We start from the raw sequence: 16,327 nt of genomic DNA, 5'->3' as shown, positions 1-16,327 counted from the left end.
ATTGAGACAATCCATGTAAAGTCTGGAGAAGTCCTCAGCATATGGTGCGGCTCAGTAAATACTAGCTGTTATTACAAGCGGTTATGATGACTGTGTCTGTGATGAATGACAGCTTTGGGTCCACAGTGTTGGTGCCAGAATTCAGAGGACAAACTCTGGGTTGGTTTCTAGTCTTGCCCAGCTGCCCAGAGCGAAAGTCGGTAGATGGTTTGGGATTGGATCATAGTGTTTATGAAGTGTCTTCCACACACTTGGGTTCGGGTGGAAGATGGATTTTCTTCCTGTGTGTCCATTCCAGCCTCCCTTTGCAAGGGGGCGCAAAGAGGCTCAGGAAATCTCCTGTGCAGACGCCTCTCCTGCCTTGTTTTCCTGGCCTGGCAGGGGAATCAGGTGAAGGACGGTGGCTGGGTGAGCCGTGGAAGAAGGCTTTGGCCCTGCGAGTCCCCAGACAGCGTGGTTTCCTGGAGAGGGCGTCCAGACCAAAGGCAGCCATGGACCATCTGTCAGTCCCTCATCCTCGTGGAAGGAGGCTGGCTGTGGGCTGGGGGAGGCGTGAGCGGGAGACACAGGCCCCATCGCCAAGTCTGGAGGAGGAAGGCTGCCATCTGACCACACTCACTGTGGCCAAGTCTTCGTGAGGCCAAAGCAGGGTGGTTTGGGTTGACCCCGGCCTCGCTGCCGCTGCCCTGGCGGGTGCAGTCACACATCTGGGCATTGCCAAGCCAGCTGCGGTCTTGGTTTGGAAGAGGCATCTGGAGAGTGAATGAGAGTCCTGATTTGGGATTTCCCTTCGCTCCCAGCTCTCAAGATAAAGCCAGCTTCCTTATTCTGCCATTTTGAGACCCATCCTTGGCTGGGTAGACAAAGCAGATAAGTGATCATCCTCATCATTATTTATTATAATTATTAAAGATTGAAGGTCAACAGCCTTCTGATACAATTAGCTTACAGCTGGGTAGCACTTTACAGGTAATACATATGCTTGACACATCAACCCAACTCAAACACGAGGAGTACCTCTAGGACAAGAAGTGTCATTTGCTTGGGGAGATTATTCTCTGACGCTAAGAGTTGAACGCCAGCCGTACCCGCAACTGTCTGTGTAATGGAAGCAACCTTCCCTTGTGTGTTTCCACACTTGGAAAAATGGAGTTAACCCAGATGCAGAAAATGAAACCAAAATCAAGATGTCTCAGAATATTAAATGATACAGTAATTTGGAAATAACTCGACTGTAACCCATCCTCATTTGGGGAGGCTACAGTGTGTGCGAGGTGTGTGTGTGTGTGCACGCATGCAAACACAAGCCCACCACAAACCCATGCACGTGCATCTTCAAGCACAGTGGTGAATGAGCATTAGTGCCCAGAACAAAGAAAATGGAATGTACTAGATAAACACAGTTATGATCGGTAGCTGGATTGACTCAGATTTTCTCTGCAGATTGTTCCTTGTCCAGCCTCTGGCCATGAAATGAGAGTTGGTAGGATGTAAATGATGAAGTAAATCTGGGTTTCCTGGGGCTTGTGTCGGCATACCAAGCTCCTTTCAGATCTCTCTGCCAAGATGGGGCCAAGCCAGAGGGTTCCCTGGCCTGGGGAATAACTGTACTACCTTCTTCTCAGAGCTGTGGTGCACATTGTTTTGACATGTGCCATACCTTCTGTCTCTCACTACCTTGGGGCCCGATGAGTGGATGCTTTGAACAATGTAAAATTCCTCTTCCAACAGCTGTGAAAAAGAAACTCCCAGCTTTTTACTTCCAGCTCTGGGTGTTTAGCTTGCTTTTGGGAGACCGGCTCCTTGTCCTTTCAGGGGTCTCTTGTCTTCATTTTCTGACCTCCAAGAGGAACCAGTTTCAGCAGTTCCTTTCTGAGGGAGGTGAGTCACCCTTCTGAGGTCTCTATTTCATTTCGTTTCATCCTAGAACACACCTTCCTTGTTGATAGGTTGTCTTGTTTCCACTGGGAAGCCAGCATCCCCTGAAAACCGAGGACCTTGTCCTATTTCAGATCTTGGGCCAAGCGTCGTCTGTGTCAGTCGGTTTCAGACCCCTGAGTGAAGTAAGTTTCACTAAGAGGAACTCTGCAGAATGCAGGGCTTTTAGAGAACAGGGAAGGACTCCATCTCCCTGCCTCTGCTGTCACCTGTATGGACTCTATGTGATGCAGACCTGCCCAGGGATCAGGGGTCTCAAATGAGGTCTCACCAAATACAGCAGAGAGGTGATCCTTTTTGGTTGGGGGCGGAATTTAGACCATGCTCACCAGCATCTTTGATGACAGTCGTTGACTAGTTCTCTGATCTCGGCTCGATTTCTTACCCTCTCTAAAGGTCAATGTATGTGTTCTTGTTCTCCTTAAGACAGGGAAGAGTGGCCACCCTCAGAGGTGCAATAAGAGTGAGTGACATGGGTTTGAGGGATGCATGCAGGGCCGTTGGGGGAAGAGCACCATGAACCCCCACACAGCCCAGTTCTTGTGACTTCATTTCTAATCCGCTCCTTTCAGCCACCCCACGTCGCTCCTTCCCTCCATCCTTTCACAAGCGTTTCCCTCCCTTGTTGGTTTTGGATCCACCTTGCCCCCAGTGAGTTAACCTACGTGTTTCCAGTCTAATCTCATCCTGCTTCTTCCAGGCGGCCCGCCCACACGGGGGCTGGGGAATAATTGGTTTGTCCTCATCCGTGTTTGTAGCGCCTTCCCTTCAAGCGGCATCCGTGCGTTTCAATTAACCTGCCACTTTTTCCTCTCTCCTGCTTCCGGATCATTATTAAAGAAATTAACCAAAACCAGACCAGTCCCCAGCAGAGGCTCCACCGGGACCTGTCTCTCCCGGCTCCCAGCCTTGTCAGGGGTCAGAGCATCTTCATGTGGCCCCGACTGACTCATTTTGAGGCCTCAGGACCCGTGTTCAGAACAAAGCCAATTTGAATTAATTTTGCAATTAAGACAGGAGAACAAGCCTGGCCAGTCCTTTTATATGGCCTTAGTTTAATGTTTCCACCACATTCCTTTCCTTTTGGTCATTCTGCTTTAAATCTATCGCCTCCCCACCTCTCTCTCTTTCCACTCCCTGAACAAGATAGTAGGGTTATCTGGCAGGATGTGGTCTTTGGACATCTTAGCATTCATCAGAGACCAGGTCATCGCTGCAGAAATTCTCCAAAGAATTAGGTCCTTATGGCTACAATTGGCCAGTGTCCTCGGTCACCCCCGCCAGAAAGTGCACTTGTCTCCGGCGGAGGTGGCTGCCCTGGACAAAATGAAATCTCTAGAATTTGCATATTCAGCACTTGGCAAGTTAAAAAGTGCTTCCACCTTTGTTCTCACACCTCCTCCCCTAGGAAAGCTAGAACAGAGCCTTTATGCCTTCCGTGCTATTCACCCCATTTTGCAGCACTGGGGCCAAACCCAGGGTCTGACGTGGTACATTCTGTGCTCTGTATGAAGCAACACGTGGGACAGGCACCTGCAGGGGCCTGACCTTGGAGGGCATCAGGCCCAGGAAGGACGGGAGGAAACTGAACTGTGTTTTCTTTCATGGGGAATCTGAGAGGAGGAAACAGGAGTGGTGGCCTCAAGCCCCCGGAAACTGCTGAGAGCTGCCTAGAGGCTTCTTGGGGGGATGCTCAGCCTGCCGGGTGGAGCTGTCCTGGCTCCAGGCTTGGAACCTGAGTTTCCTCTGGACTGTGTGAGAGCCGGGACAGACAGACAGCACAGGGCATCTGCTCCAGAGGCAGACGGCCATCCAGTCTGGGCTCTGCTGCTTGTTAGCTAATTATTAAACCTCCCCATGCCTTGGTTTCCCCCTCTGAAATGAGAAATGTAACTACCTACCTCCGAGGGGTTGTTACCAAGATGAAAGATGCAATGTATGTCAGTTCCCGGCAAGAAGATTTTTGTGCTTGGTGACCCCACTCTGCCCAGGCTACAAAATTCACTCGGTACACATGCAACAAGCGAGGGCTGGGGGTTCATGGCCAGGCGGTGGCTCGCACGTGCCAGGGAGCTAGTCCTAGAGAGGTGACTTGGAACTCAGCGGTGATGGCCCCCATCTCCCGCGTGTGGCAGGACAGACCCTGGTTGCTGTGGCCTCAGACCCTGTACCACCGTCCTCACCAGCTTCTCTTCCATTTCAGCTGCTCCTTCCAGACCCCAAACCCTCTGTGTGTATTGTACACTGAGCCAAAAAGGAGGAATCAGAAATTGCTCTCTTTTGAGTATTTTGAGGGATGGTGAAACCTTGTAGGAATGTTGCTCCAGGGACTGGGAAAACACCATATGTGGGAAAGCATTTCTAAGCGAGCAAAATAGCATCTGCAAGCTGGTCAGGATCTTGGAAAACTCTGAGCGGGGAAAACGGGCACTGGGGAGAGTGCAGGAAGGGGTCTAACGGAGGTCTTTAACAGGTCTTTTTCCAATTATAGCCGAGAAGAGCGTGGGGATCCTGGCCTGCTTCAGAGCCAGGCCTGTATTTTCTTTGGGAGAAGAAGGCAGAGTTGATTGGCTTCCAAACCAGGCTTGGCAGAAACCCAAACAGAATCCCAGGCCAGGAAGCTGTGTAGGTCTTGCTTGTAGTAGGTGCTCATTCAGTAAATGGACCTGGAGACTCGACAACAGTGCAGCCCTGTGCCGGACGTCGGAGGCGGGGGGATGAGAAAGACGTGGCCTAGTCATCCAGGAGGAGCCATTCAGACAAGGATAACTCAGTAGGATCATTGCTTAAATGGGGGTCTCTATAAACTGCAGTCACCACTAGCGAAGGAGCATAGAAGTCTCTCTAAATTGAAACATTCACTGATGCGCCTTCCTGGTACTGCCTTTCCTCTTCCACTCCCCACTCCAGGGAATTAGCCCTCTGCTACCTGGTGTGTGTTCATGGAGGGCAGGCGTGCAGCGTCTTCTGCTGTCACAGGTAACTGAGGTTCATGTTCATCTAACCTGTCCAGTGGATCACTACGTGCCAGGCACGGTGCTAAGTGCTTTCCTAATGATGTCACTTTTCACCCCTGACAATGACCTTGATTATGCACTGGCCATGCGATCTCTGTTACGCTTAATCACCAAGGGCCCCCTGTCCCTCTCTGTGTCGTGTAGCAGTCAGACCTTACACAGCTCGCTTTACACTGCTCCGGGTCTCAGTGTCCCTAATGGTAAAAACGAGGTGGTTCTCTATGGCCCCTTCCAACTCCAACATCTGTGTTTGGGCGAATTTTATTAGCGACATTCTTGGGCTTGCTCTCTGTGAAAAACCTGAAAGCAGATTATCAAAAAGTGGAATCCGCAGGAAGCCTGCTGGGTTTTAACGCAGCCTTGCAAATATCTAGAAACACTTACCAGCCTGCAGATGATTTACTCCCAGGACTTATTCCAAAGTATCATGACGAGTTTTTGGACTTGATGGTAAGCAACCATCCAGATCCAGAAATGGGTAGGACCCATGCTAAGGGGCATTTGGGAATTTTTATATAATTCATTTTGTTCATTTGTCCCACCCCACTACCAGCAGTGCTGGCCTGATGTCTCTGTGCTGAATTTGTGTGCTTGGGACCCGAGGGGGTACTGGGGTTTGCCTTGGGGCTCCCACAGGTAGATGGGTTGGTAGGAACAGTCCAGCCTCTACAATTCTCTGTAGAGAACTGAAAAACAATAATAGATCAACTACTAGTCAGTCTGCTTTGTACGATCTGAGCACTGTGCTTTGGCGATTCTTTGCAATATCAGCGACGAGGTCTTCCTCTCTGACGATCCTGACCTCTCCCCCAATCCCCCACCTCCCAGGGGAGCAAGGAAGGCGGTCTCAGGAGCCTTTCTCATTGTCCACAACCCCGGGCCCTCCCTGCCGGGTTGCACTAAAGTCACAACTCCTGTTCATGGCCCTGCATGCTGCACCCTGCCTCGCAGCACCCTGTGGGCTTTGCACATCCCTTTTGACCAACGATAACTTTCCTCCCTTACTTTCAAACAATTTCACCAAGACGAACTGTCTTAGTTCCTGCAGCCGGGGCATCACACAGAGTCTGGCGCTCAGAGAGGGGACCTCAAACTCAAGGTGTAGCGCTCTGTGGTTACCATCTTGAAATTCAGAAGAATTTTATTTTTGACTGTGGGTTTTCTAAGTGAGGTCCTATGGGACTATGGAGCATGCACCTGGGGGCTCCGAGCATTGCCTCAAACGTGGTCACGCCTCCTGCCGCCCTCCTGCCTCTGAGAAATGTTTGCCCTAGGCCCTGCATACTAGGTAGCCAGTTCTGTGCGTGGAGGGCAGGCGTTCCAGCCACCCTCGGTCCATCTCTGACTCACTGCACCCGCTTTGTGTTCACTGTGGTGTGGACTCAGGGGAGAGGCAGACACAAACAGGAAGGAAGGGGCTCCTGGCCTTGGAGGAGAGAGTCTAGGGAGTAAACCACGTCATGCCATGAGGGCTGTGACACCTGCCACCATGCCATGGAGATGCAAAGGAGGCCGGGCTGCCGCTATCAGGGGAGCATCGTGGAAAAGTTAGCTTCTGAACCAGGCACTGAAGAATGAGCAAAATTTCAGCAGGAGAGGAGGCTATGAAAGTGTGCAAGGTGAAGGGTCACATGGGCCGTAAAGCTTATTCAAGCGGCTCGTGAACAGTGAGTAGGGCTGAGGGGTGGGGCGTGGGAGCCCGATCATGACGTGATGAAAAGGAATGCTGGGCCCAGAGTGCGGAGCCCCCCTCTCTGCCCTTGTGTGCTTCTCCTCTGCTTTAAACTGCAGTTTGGGTTTTCCTCATCTATAAAATGAAGGAGTTGGATTAAATACCCTTCTCCTTCTTACATCCTTTGGTTCCCTATACAGGCCACCTCCCATATAGCAGGCCAATCCATCAACGTTCTTCCTACCAACTCACCCTTGCAATGACCTTACTAATCTAGGCGTGACTCTTACTGGACCTGGGACCTCCCTCCACTCACCACACTTGATTGAGTTCCCTGTGAGCAGGTAGCCTGCTTATTCTTAGTTGATAGTGGCTGAGCTTTTGGGGGGTTTCATAAATTGTTTTTTGATAGCCTCTCCATCCCAAATTATTTTATTGCAGCTGTATTCTATTTTGGAAGGGAGAAGGGGGTATAATTCTAGTTGCATGTGCACCACACTTTTTGTGTTCAAGCTTGATTTTGTTGGGCCTGCAAGATTGAAGGTGATGTCACTCTTATGCAGAGTTGGGGGGAAGATCAGTTATCCTGTGGGAACCATTTTCCCAGGATAATACAATTCCTGGAGGCAATCTCTAGAGGTGGGCAGCACGGCTAGAGTCCTTCTCTCAGCCTTGACCTTGAAGGAGTCAGTTGTCCAGAGAGTAATTCCCATGCAAGGAAGACGGTCCCCTTATCAGAGAGACAGGCTGGGCGCCAGGAGGAGGAAGTTGGAAGAAAGTGACAGCAACGCTGTTGGCCTTTGGGGACAAGAGCACAGTTCTTCCAGCGAGATGGGGAAAGAGGATGCCTCTGAGTCCCGGGAGCAAGTTAGCTCGGGCAGGCGTAGACACGGGTACTTGGTAAGCAGGGCTGATTTTCTATGTCTTGTGCCACATTTGTTTATTTCCCTTCTCTTCTACCCCTGGGTTTCTCAAAATACCAAAGGTGAACCAAGGGAAGGATTTTATTTTCCATGCTTAGAGTTTTAAAGAGGAAACGAGAAAGGCCTGGGGACAGTAAGGTGGCTTCAATGGTAATTACAGAATAAGCACCTCTAGGCAAGTGGTGTGAAGCACGGGGCACGGGAGGGGTCATTAGTGCAGCCAGCCCTCCCCACCAGAAAAATCTCCTTCCTGTGCCAACCCTCGGAAAATCAGGGCTGTGCTCTAGCGAGGGAGAGACCAGCAATGAAGGTATGTCAAGATCAGCCCTCTAATTCCACAAGGACTCAGCAGAAACCCCAAGTCGAGGTTCTACTATGGCAACAGAAGGAGAGCGTTGATGGGTTAAGATGCCATTGAAACAAGGAGACAGCAGAATTAGAAACAGAACCATTAAAGGAACATTTCATAGTGGAAACTTAAAAAGTCAAACATGAAAAATTAACAGGGAATCTTGCACTTCAGGGCAAGTGTAGCCCATTAATTTGAGCTGTGTCTCCATCTTCTACAGGTCGTGCTTTGGGGGGGCTGCCGTCTTGTGAAGAGGGTCTCTGGGGATCAGGTGGGCACCTTGGCAAGGATGTCCGTTGGAGAGGTCGGCAGAGCACCTGACACTCAGGCCCTCTCACAGCATAGGTCGCAGCCCGCATGGTCATTTACAAGGGCAGGAGAACAGCTCTGCCAGGCTGGCCAAGAACAAGCCACCTCTGATGCTATGGATATAGAAGCAACTGGCCCAACCCAACCTTGGGCTTGGCCCAGCCTTGGGGTATCTGTTCCTTTGAGAGATCTCAGGGGCTGCAGTGAAGGGGGCAAGAGAACTATGATTCTTGAGACAATTGCAAAGCTACTACCACTGATATTTTTTTAATTAAAAATGTACGTACGCATTTATAATTTTCAGGTTCCATTTCTTCGTATTTTGCCGAGGTGGAGTGGGATGTGATCTTTTCAGGCTCAAGGGACCTTTAAAGAAGTGGCAGGAGACTTCCCTGGCGGTCCAGTGGTTAAGACTCCACGCTTCCAGTGATTCCACTGCAGGGGGCATGGGTTCCATCTCTGGTTGGGGAACTAGGATTCCACAGGCTGCATGGCACAGCCAGGAAAAATTTTTTTTAATAAATAAATAAAATAAAGAAGTGGCAGGACATCATCCACACACAGCAGAAGGCTGCAGATGGTAGACATCAGGTGCAAAGGTGACAGGTGCTATCTGTCCAGGAAAGAGATGGAGGTTGAAAGACTGGAGTCAAGCGCACCTGCCTCTTTGTGACCCGGGTCTTCGGGAAAGACCTGACTCTTCTAGGCTGTAGTCCTTCCAGCAGTGTTCTTGGTTTCCTCGTGAAAAAGATGATTTTGCCCTGTCTCTCTTACACACACAGGCACACCTCTTTCCCTCTCACACAGCCACGATGCTGGAGGAAAGATTGTTGAGGTGAAGGCACTTGGACATCTAGGAGAGAAAGGAGGGCTCGTAAAAGGCAGTATTTCCCAGGGGAAGGGGAGAGAGATAGACAGCCTCTGTCTCTGGCCAGTACAGGGGCGTTTTGATGCTCCCCTAGGATGGTGGTACCCTGCTCTCTCTCTCTTGCCTCACAGGGATCCTCAGCCTCTGGTTCAGGATGACACGGACCCAGCGGCCACCACCTTCTGTTAACACCTATGTTTCCTTTTCAGATCTTACAGGTGAACAAGGTGATGTCCATCTTGTTTTATGTGATATTTCTCGCTTATCTCCGTGGCATCCAAGGTAACAGCATGGATCAAAGGAGTCTGCCGGAAGACTCGCTCAATTCCCTGATTATTAAGCTGATCCAGGCAGATATTTTAAAAAACAAGCTCTCCAAGCAGATGGTGGACGTTAAGGAAAACTACCAGAACACCCTGCCCAAAGCAGAGGCCCCCCGGGAGCCCGCCAAGCCGGAATTCCAGCCCATGACGGCCATGGGCCCCGAACTGCTGCGGCATCAGAGACGCTACAACTCCCCCCGGGTCCTGCTGAGTGACAGCACCCCCATGGAACCCCCTCCCCTGTACCTCATGGAGGATTACGTGGGCAACCCCGTGGCCACCAACAGAACGGCACGGAGGAAGAGGTATGCAGAGCACAAGAGTCACCGAGGGGAGTACTCCGTGTGTGACAGCGAGAGCTTGTGGGTGACCGACAAGTCATCGGCCATCGACATTCGGGGACACCAGGTCACGGTGCTGGGGGAGATCAAAACCGGCAACTCTCCCGTCAAACAATATTTTTATGAGACGAGGTGTAAAGAGGCCAGGCCTGTCAAGAACGGTTGCAGAGGCATTGACGATAAACATTGGAACTCTCAATGCAAAACCTCCCAAACCTACGTCCGGGCACTGACGTCAGAAAACAACAAACTGGTCGGCTGGCGGTGGATACGGATAGACACATCCTGTGTGTGTGCCTTGTCGAGAAAAATCGGAAGAACATAAATTGGCATCTCTCCCCATATATAAATTATTACTTTAAATTATACAATATGCATGTAGCATATAAATGTTTATATTGTTTTTATATATTATAAGTTGACCTTTATTTATTAAACTTCAGCAACCCTACAGTATATAAGCTTTTTTTCTCAATAAAATCCGTGTGCTTGCCTTCCCTCAGGCCTCTCCCATCTGTTAAACCTGATCCTTGTAACCCGGCTCTCGGGAGCCACCGCCCTGTAAAATCTGTGTACACCAGTATTTTGCATTCAGTATTGTCAAGGCCATGACTGTCGTTTTAGTAAACTTGTTAAAATCGGCTGATGTCAGAGTTGTGTGTAGACACAGTTATATCCCCCCTTCCGGGATGCCTCATGGTTGATTCATTAATTAAAAGAACTGTTACCACCTCCGTTGCAGTGATGCTTGGCAGCTTGGAGCCGCACCCTTTATTCTGGCCAACAAGCTCGCTGCCCAGAACCTACTCGCCTTTCTCTGCTGTCAGTTTTGCCAATTAGAGTTATGATTTGCTCCAATGTTACAGTCCCGAAACAATAACAATGAAGCTGGCAATTTTCGTTTTGGAAGTTTCTTTTCAGCACATTTGTTGTTTGGGGGTTTGAGATTGTTAAGGATGGAATTTTTTTTTTTTTTTGGCTTCAGTTTTTGTTTTGTTTTTTGTAAGTGGTTTTCTGAGGCACATAGGAAACATTTTTTAACTATTTGTAACAGAAATAATTGTGTGGTTACCCAGAAGCAGAAATGGATCATGAGTCATCTACAAACAGAAGAGAAATGTGCTCCTAAGAGATTCTCTTGGAGCCCCGCCTCCTTTTCCTCTGCTGGTCCCTCTTGGTGCTGCAGGGGGAACTGAAAAAGGCTGGTGCTTTGGAGTCAGACCTAGGTTCAAATTCCAGCTGCCCCCTGTGACTGTGGGCAGGGTTTTGAAGGCTCCCTGAGCCCAGGTTTCCTGGAGTCAGAGATTCAGATGTGGGTATGGGTCTTGCCTACCCCACAGGTTGCCATGATTCAGCTATATTACTGCGGTAGGCGTCCCAACAGAGGGTAGATATTCAAGAATGGAAGTTCCTTATCCCTTCCCTCCCTCTCCTTACTTTGGTATTGTGTTCCTCTATCATTTTTGGTTTTTGGTGTTTTTTTTTTTGTTCTCCCGCCACCCAGCTTTATTAAGATATAATTGACATATAACATTGCATAAGTTCAAGGTGTACAGTGTGATGATTTGACACACGTATATATTGCGAAATGTTTACCGCAGTAAGGTTAGTTAGCACATCCTTCACCTCACACAAGTGCCATTGTTGTTGTTGTGAGAACGATTAGAAGCTACCCTCATGGCAACTTTCAAGTGTACAGTACAGTATTGTTGTCTATAGCCCCCATGCTGTACATTAGCTCCCCCAAACCTATTCCTCTTAAAATTTGAAATTCGTACTCTTGACCAGCATCTCCTCTTCCCCCATCCCCAGCACCTGGCAACCAGAGTTCTACTCTTTGCTTCTGTGAGTTCAGCTTTTTTAGAGTCTACTATACATGAGCTCTGTATCATTTTTGGTTGAGTCATTCCCTTAGATGTAAAAACCTCAATTGGAGGGAAATTTCCGGGTGCCTACTGATCCCAGGAGGGGTCCACAACAGCCGAGGGGTCACTTGGTGATGGCCACACCTGTCCTGCCAAGGCAGACACTAGTGATGCCCTCCAAGTGTTTTTCCGCCTGGGAAGCAGTTCACCCTCCAGGGTCTGGAGCCTAAGGACTCCCATCTCCCATCTGGTCGGAGACGCGAGGTACCCACCATACCACTGTGGACCCTGCATTACTGCCCTGAAACCCTGTCTGTTCGCTTCTCTGGATTGCCCTGCCTCCATGCAAGGCCCGTGTGTGCCCTCAATATCTGGAGCAGCCTGTGCCCCGAGATCTGGCCTCCCGTAAAGGACACACATGCCTAACAGCGTCTGTGTCCCTTATGGGACATGACCCTTTTGAAACAGGCTTTGGTGACGAGCATCATCAGATCGCACTTGATTCTGGATGCCCAGAACACGAGGGCAGGAAATGAGGAATTTACCACGTACCCACCACGTGCTGGGCGCTTTCAAATGCTGCCACCCACCGTAAGTTGTCACAAATCCTTTGAGGTAGCAATTGTCATCTTCGGTTTACAGGTGGCGAAACTGAGGGTTGAGGATTTAACCTGCCCGCAGCCACTGAGCAGGTAAGTGGCAGAGGGAGGGTGCAAATCCCTGTTTGAGTGCTGACGCTGTCCTGTCTCCTCATCTCTAGTACCTTCCCATCCCCTTCCTGCAGCCTCGCATTTCAGAATGAACCACACAGGCCTAGGGAAATGGAAAGCTTCGTTCTCTGTGTGGAAACCTTTGGAAGCTCCCGCTTCATGAGCCTATGTCAAGAACACAGTAAACCCGCCAATAGGATACTGGGAGTCTTATGATTGACCCAAGCCCGGTTCTCAGGTTGGAGTTAAGGAGCCTTTATGTTCCTCTTCTGGAACTTCTAATCCAAATGGGTTTAAGGCCTGTCTGGAAGGTCTGGGGAGACGGGCTTGGGTGACGGAGACCCCAGAGTCCAGCCTGGGAAGGCATAGTTTCTAAACAGCAGGGCTGAGTCATGGACCCCACCTGGAATGGAAGGAGTTTGCCTACATGTCGAGAGCGAGTCTGGAGCAGCTTGCTTCCAGGGTAAGTGCAGCTCAGGGGAGAGCTGAGCCCGGGGATGATGAAAACAGGCCTGAAAGGAACTCCGGGCTTCAGGCTGTGGGGCAGCTCTGTTTCCGTCCCCGTGCTGGGGAGCACAGTTCCCTTTCAGCAGCTATACTGGCATAAAAGGGCATCCAAGGTCTGCCAAAGCCAACGTGTTAGACTCATGGGCCAGGGCAGAGCCTTCCACAAGGTCCACAGGAGGCCTTTTGCATCTCATGCACACGTTTGCCATTGAGATGATTGGCAGTTCCACTCATCTCTGACACAGGAGGGCCTTGGAGGGCAGGTGTCTGGCTCCTGGAGATGTACTTGCTCTCTGTCATCTTCCCTTGTTGCCTGGTTTCTTGCTGGAGCTTCGCTAAACAGAGAGGTGTGTTGCAGGGTGAGGAGCCTGGCTGGAGGGAAGGCAGGTTCTGGCCCGACTTTGTTGCCAGTGGCGGCATGACCTTGGCTAACTCACCTGTCCCAAAGTGGGCATTTCAGCCTCCCGAGCTCCTAGTGCAGAAAGGGGCAGTATCCAGGCTGCCATTCCTCTCTTCCTGGATGGATGCCACGGTCAGAAGCTCTGTTGGCCATTGGTGGGGGCTTCTCGCTGCCCTTTCATAAGGACGCCCCCCTCTACAGGCTGTGTGAACTTGACCAAGTTACTTAGCCTCTCTGAGCCTTTGTTTCCTTGTCTATAAAATGAGGATAGTGCCTACTTCATAAGATCATTTTGCAATGTAATGAAAATATCCCGTTCCTGGCCCATCAGAAGCCCCTTTAGGGTTACCTCTGGTGGTTAGGTTTGGGGAAATTTTCAGGAGCCTTCACTCTGGAATTCCGGTAGGAATTTCCCAACTTCACAGTGGGGGATTGATCCTAATTAAAGAGTCTTAATCAGCTACCCCATGGGAGGCAGTCCCCGGTTCACCCACTTCCCTTCCACAGATCTCTTGAACCCTGCTCAGCAGGCCTACCAGCAACACACGTGATTTTCTGAAGAGTGTGTGGATGGGTGGCTATGGGGTTTGTTCCTTCTTGCAAACTTATGGGACAGCTTTGTTCTTGTATTATAGGTCTGTCTGTCTGTCTGTCTCTCACGTCCAACAACGCTTTCTCCAGGTTGGTGTTTAGGGTTTGGCATTTTTGAAGATCTTGGTTGTTTTTCCCTCCCCCATCCATGCATGAGCATGTCTGCGTGTGTACGTCTGCTTTTTAGTTCATTTAGTCAGCGTGGAAACCCTCCACCAGGGCTTGGAGAAACCATACGCATGTATGTTATCACCTCCAAACATGTGTGCAGAAATGAAATTCGTATCGTCACCTCCCAGCTACCTGGAGATTTGTCTGACTTCACCAGGAAGACGCATCCCCCAGGCTTCGAACTCGGATGGCCGCGGCCGTGCAAAGCCATGCCGGCTGCCCCGTGAGGCCTGGCCTTGCTCTTTTTCCACAAACCCAGGAAGAGCCGCAGCCCCCGAGGACTGATTCTCTGACCTGGAACCTTCTTCAGCCTAACCCTCGTCCTCCAGGTTCCCAGCCCCAGATCTAAGGAGACCTCCCAAACTCCTTGCGCTCGCTTCTCAAGTTACAGCAGGCCAGTGGGCTGCACACGAGGCACACGTGTTTCACCACAGGCTGAAAGGCAAGCGCCTCTGGGTTGACCGGGACCCCTGGGGCTTTTGTTTGGTTCCAGAAGGAGGGTGGCCCGGCTCAGACGAGCAGAGCCACGGCGAAGACGCAAGCCCTCTGAAGGACCGCGGGTTTGTTTCCTTCCACCCTGGACCTGTATTTGGTACGAAAGGCCGACAAGATGAGCACAGATGGGCTGAAGTGGGGACCAGAGGTGGGGAAGGCCCAGGAGGTGGAGAGGCGAAGGCCCAAACATATCGAGAGAATTTTCTAGAGGCGAGCAACCGCTGAGGAGTTTGGCTGAGTTGAATTGGCGCAGGGGTCAGTAATGACATTGCGTGTGCTCTGACAGAAACCTCTGTGGCAAGAAAACAGAAAAGTTTATTGGGAAATGGTGAAGCACAGCTTAATGAGTTAGATGGCTTTTCACATGGAGCTGTAGGGAGGTGGATGGATGCCCATGAGCGTGCTTGCATGTAGTCGTGCGTGTGTGCGTGTGTGTGCGTGTGTGTGTGTGTGTGTGTGTGTGTGTGTGTGTGTGTGTAGCTGCTTTGATTTCCCAACCATTGATGTATTGCCTTTTTTTAAGGAAAGGTCATGTTTGAAAAGAATGTTCTAGAACCCGAGTTTAATCTGTAGGAGACTGAGCTGGTAGCCAGCTGGGGAGCATATGGAACACGAACACTCTTGGGGCTGGAAAACAGGCTGGTCGGGGTTGAGGATTTACAGGCAGAAAAGGCATCAGGCAGATTCCAGCAGCCAAAACAGAAGGGGCTGAAGGTGGGGGCCTTCTGATTGGGTAGGAAAGTGCTGGAAACTGGTGCTGGGGTTCGGGGTGGAAAGGTAAGGTCAGACTGAAGAATAAATAATCATAGTAATGGTTATCATGTACTGGCTGCTTCTTTCCTGTAAGGCTCCGTGTACACCCCAGTAGTTTTAACTCTTTTGTGCCGTTGATGACACTGGTCAAGGAAAGTTAAGTAACTTACCCAAGGTGGTACAGCTGGTAAGAGGACGTGTCCAGATGGGAGCCCGGGAGGTCTGGGTGGTCTGGAAGCACATGCTCTGCACTCTTTGAGGAAGACAGCAATGGGGAGGATGCTGAGTGCCTCAGGGGACCTTGACCTGAATTTCAGTGAGGTGGGGGAGTGAGGAGGGTGGCAGGCATGTGGCACAAGGAACAATTAAGGGGTCAACACAGCAGGGACTCATAGCAATCGATCTACCTGGGGGAGGTGCCAGACTCACCAGCACGGAGGCTCCCTGCAGCAGGGACTTTCAGCAGGTGGGAAAGAGGAGCGAGTCTCCCACCCAAACCCCCCAAACCATCCATCCCCCACCCAGTAACTTATCAACTGCTGTACTAGCTGGATTGGTGGTTGTAGCTTTTCCCTGAAATATAAAGATCAGCATGGCTGTAATATCCTTTGGGGACTTTTGCAAAAGGATAGAAGACAGGAATTTCAAATTTGGACGGAACTTTTCATCCTCCCTTACAATCAGAGATCCATCTTTTATCCATTCAGTACATTCTTTAATCCATTGAATGCCTATTAGGTGTCTGGCACCCAGCTCGACTGTATGGGCTCAGCACGAGACATGTCATCCCTCCTGGAAGAACAGTGAGTAGAAAAGATGCGACCTTCAGGTATAGCCGCTGAGAGTACCCTTGATAACGTTCACGTCCTCTCCATAAGCACCTGCTCACAAGGAGTTGGTGCTATTTTATAACAGCTCTAATTATCTGATAGAAATCCACTCCCTATGGTGAAGCCAAATCTACAGATAAAACAGATGTAACTAGATTGTCAGCGAAAGGGTTCCAGGAACCCACAAAATGAGCAACTAAATGTTGCTGGGAACAGTCAGGGAAGGCTTCCCTGAGGAGGCAACTCTGAGCTGGCTCTTAGGGAT

The 16,327-nt window shown here is 50.3% G+C and overlaps 1 protein-coding gene across 1 annotated transcript in view; it reads left to right on the top strand.

The window, feature by feature from the left end:
- The window catches only part of NTF3 (neurotrophin 3), a 65,270-nt gene extending 54,863 nt beyond the window's left edge, over positions 1-10,407 (top strand). Inside the window, exon 2 of the mRNA XM_061205132.1 lies at positions 9,286-10,407. Coding sequence (XP_061061115.1) covers positions 9,286-10,065 — 780 coding nt within the window. The 3' untranslated portion in view covers positions 10,066-10,407. The remainder of the gene's footprint in view (positions 1-9,285) is intronic.
- Positions 10,408-16,327: the final 5,920 nt, after the last annotated feature.

The sequence above is a fragment of the Eubalaena glacialis genome, chromosome 11 (assembly GCF_028564815.1).
Source record: "Eubalaena glacialis isolate mEubGla1 chromosome 11, mEubGla1.1.hap2.+ XY, whole genome shotgun sequence".
NCBI classification, from domain to species: domain Eukaryota; kingdom Metazoa; phylum Chordata; class Mammalia; order Artiodactyla; family Balaenidae; genus Eubalaena; species Eubalaena glacialis.
The sequence above is the reverse complement of the archived record's forward strand: the minus strand, read 5'-3'. Positions and strand labels throughout refer to the sequence as shown.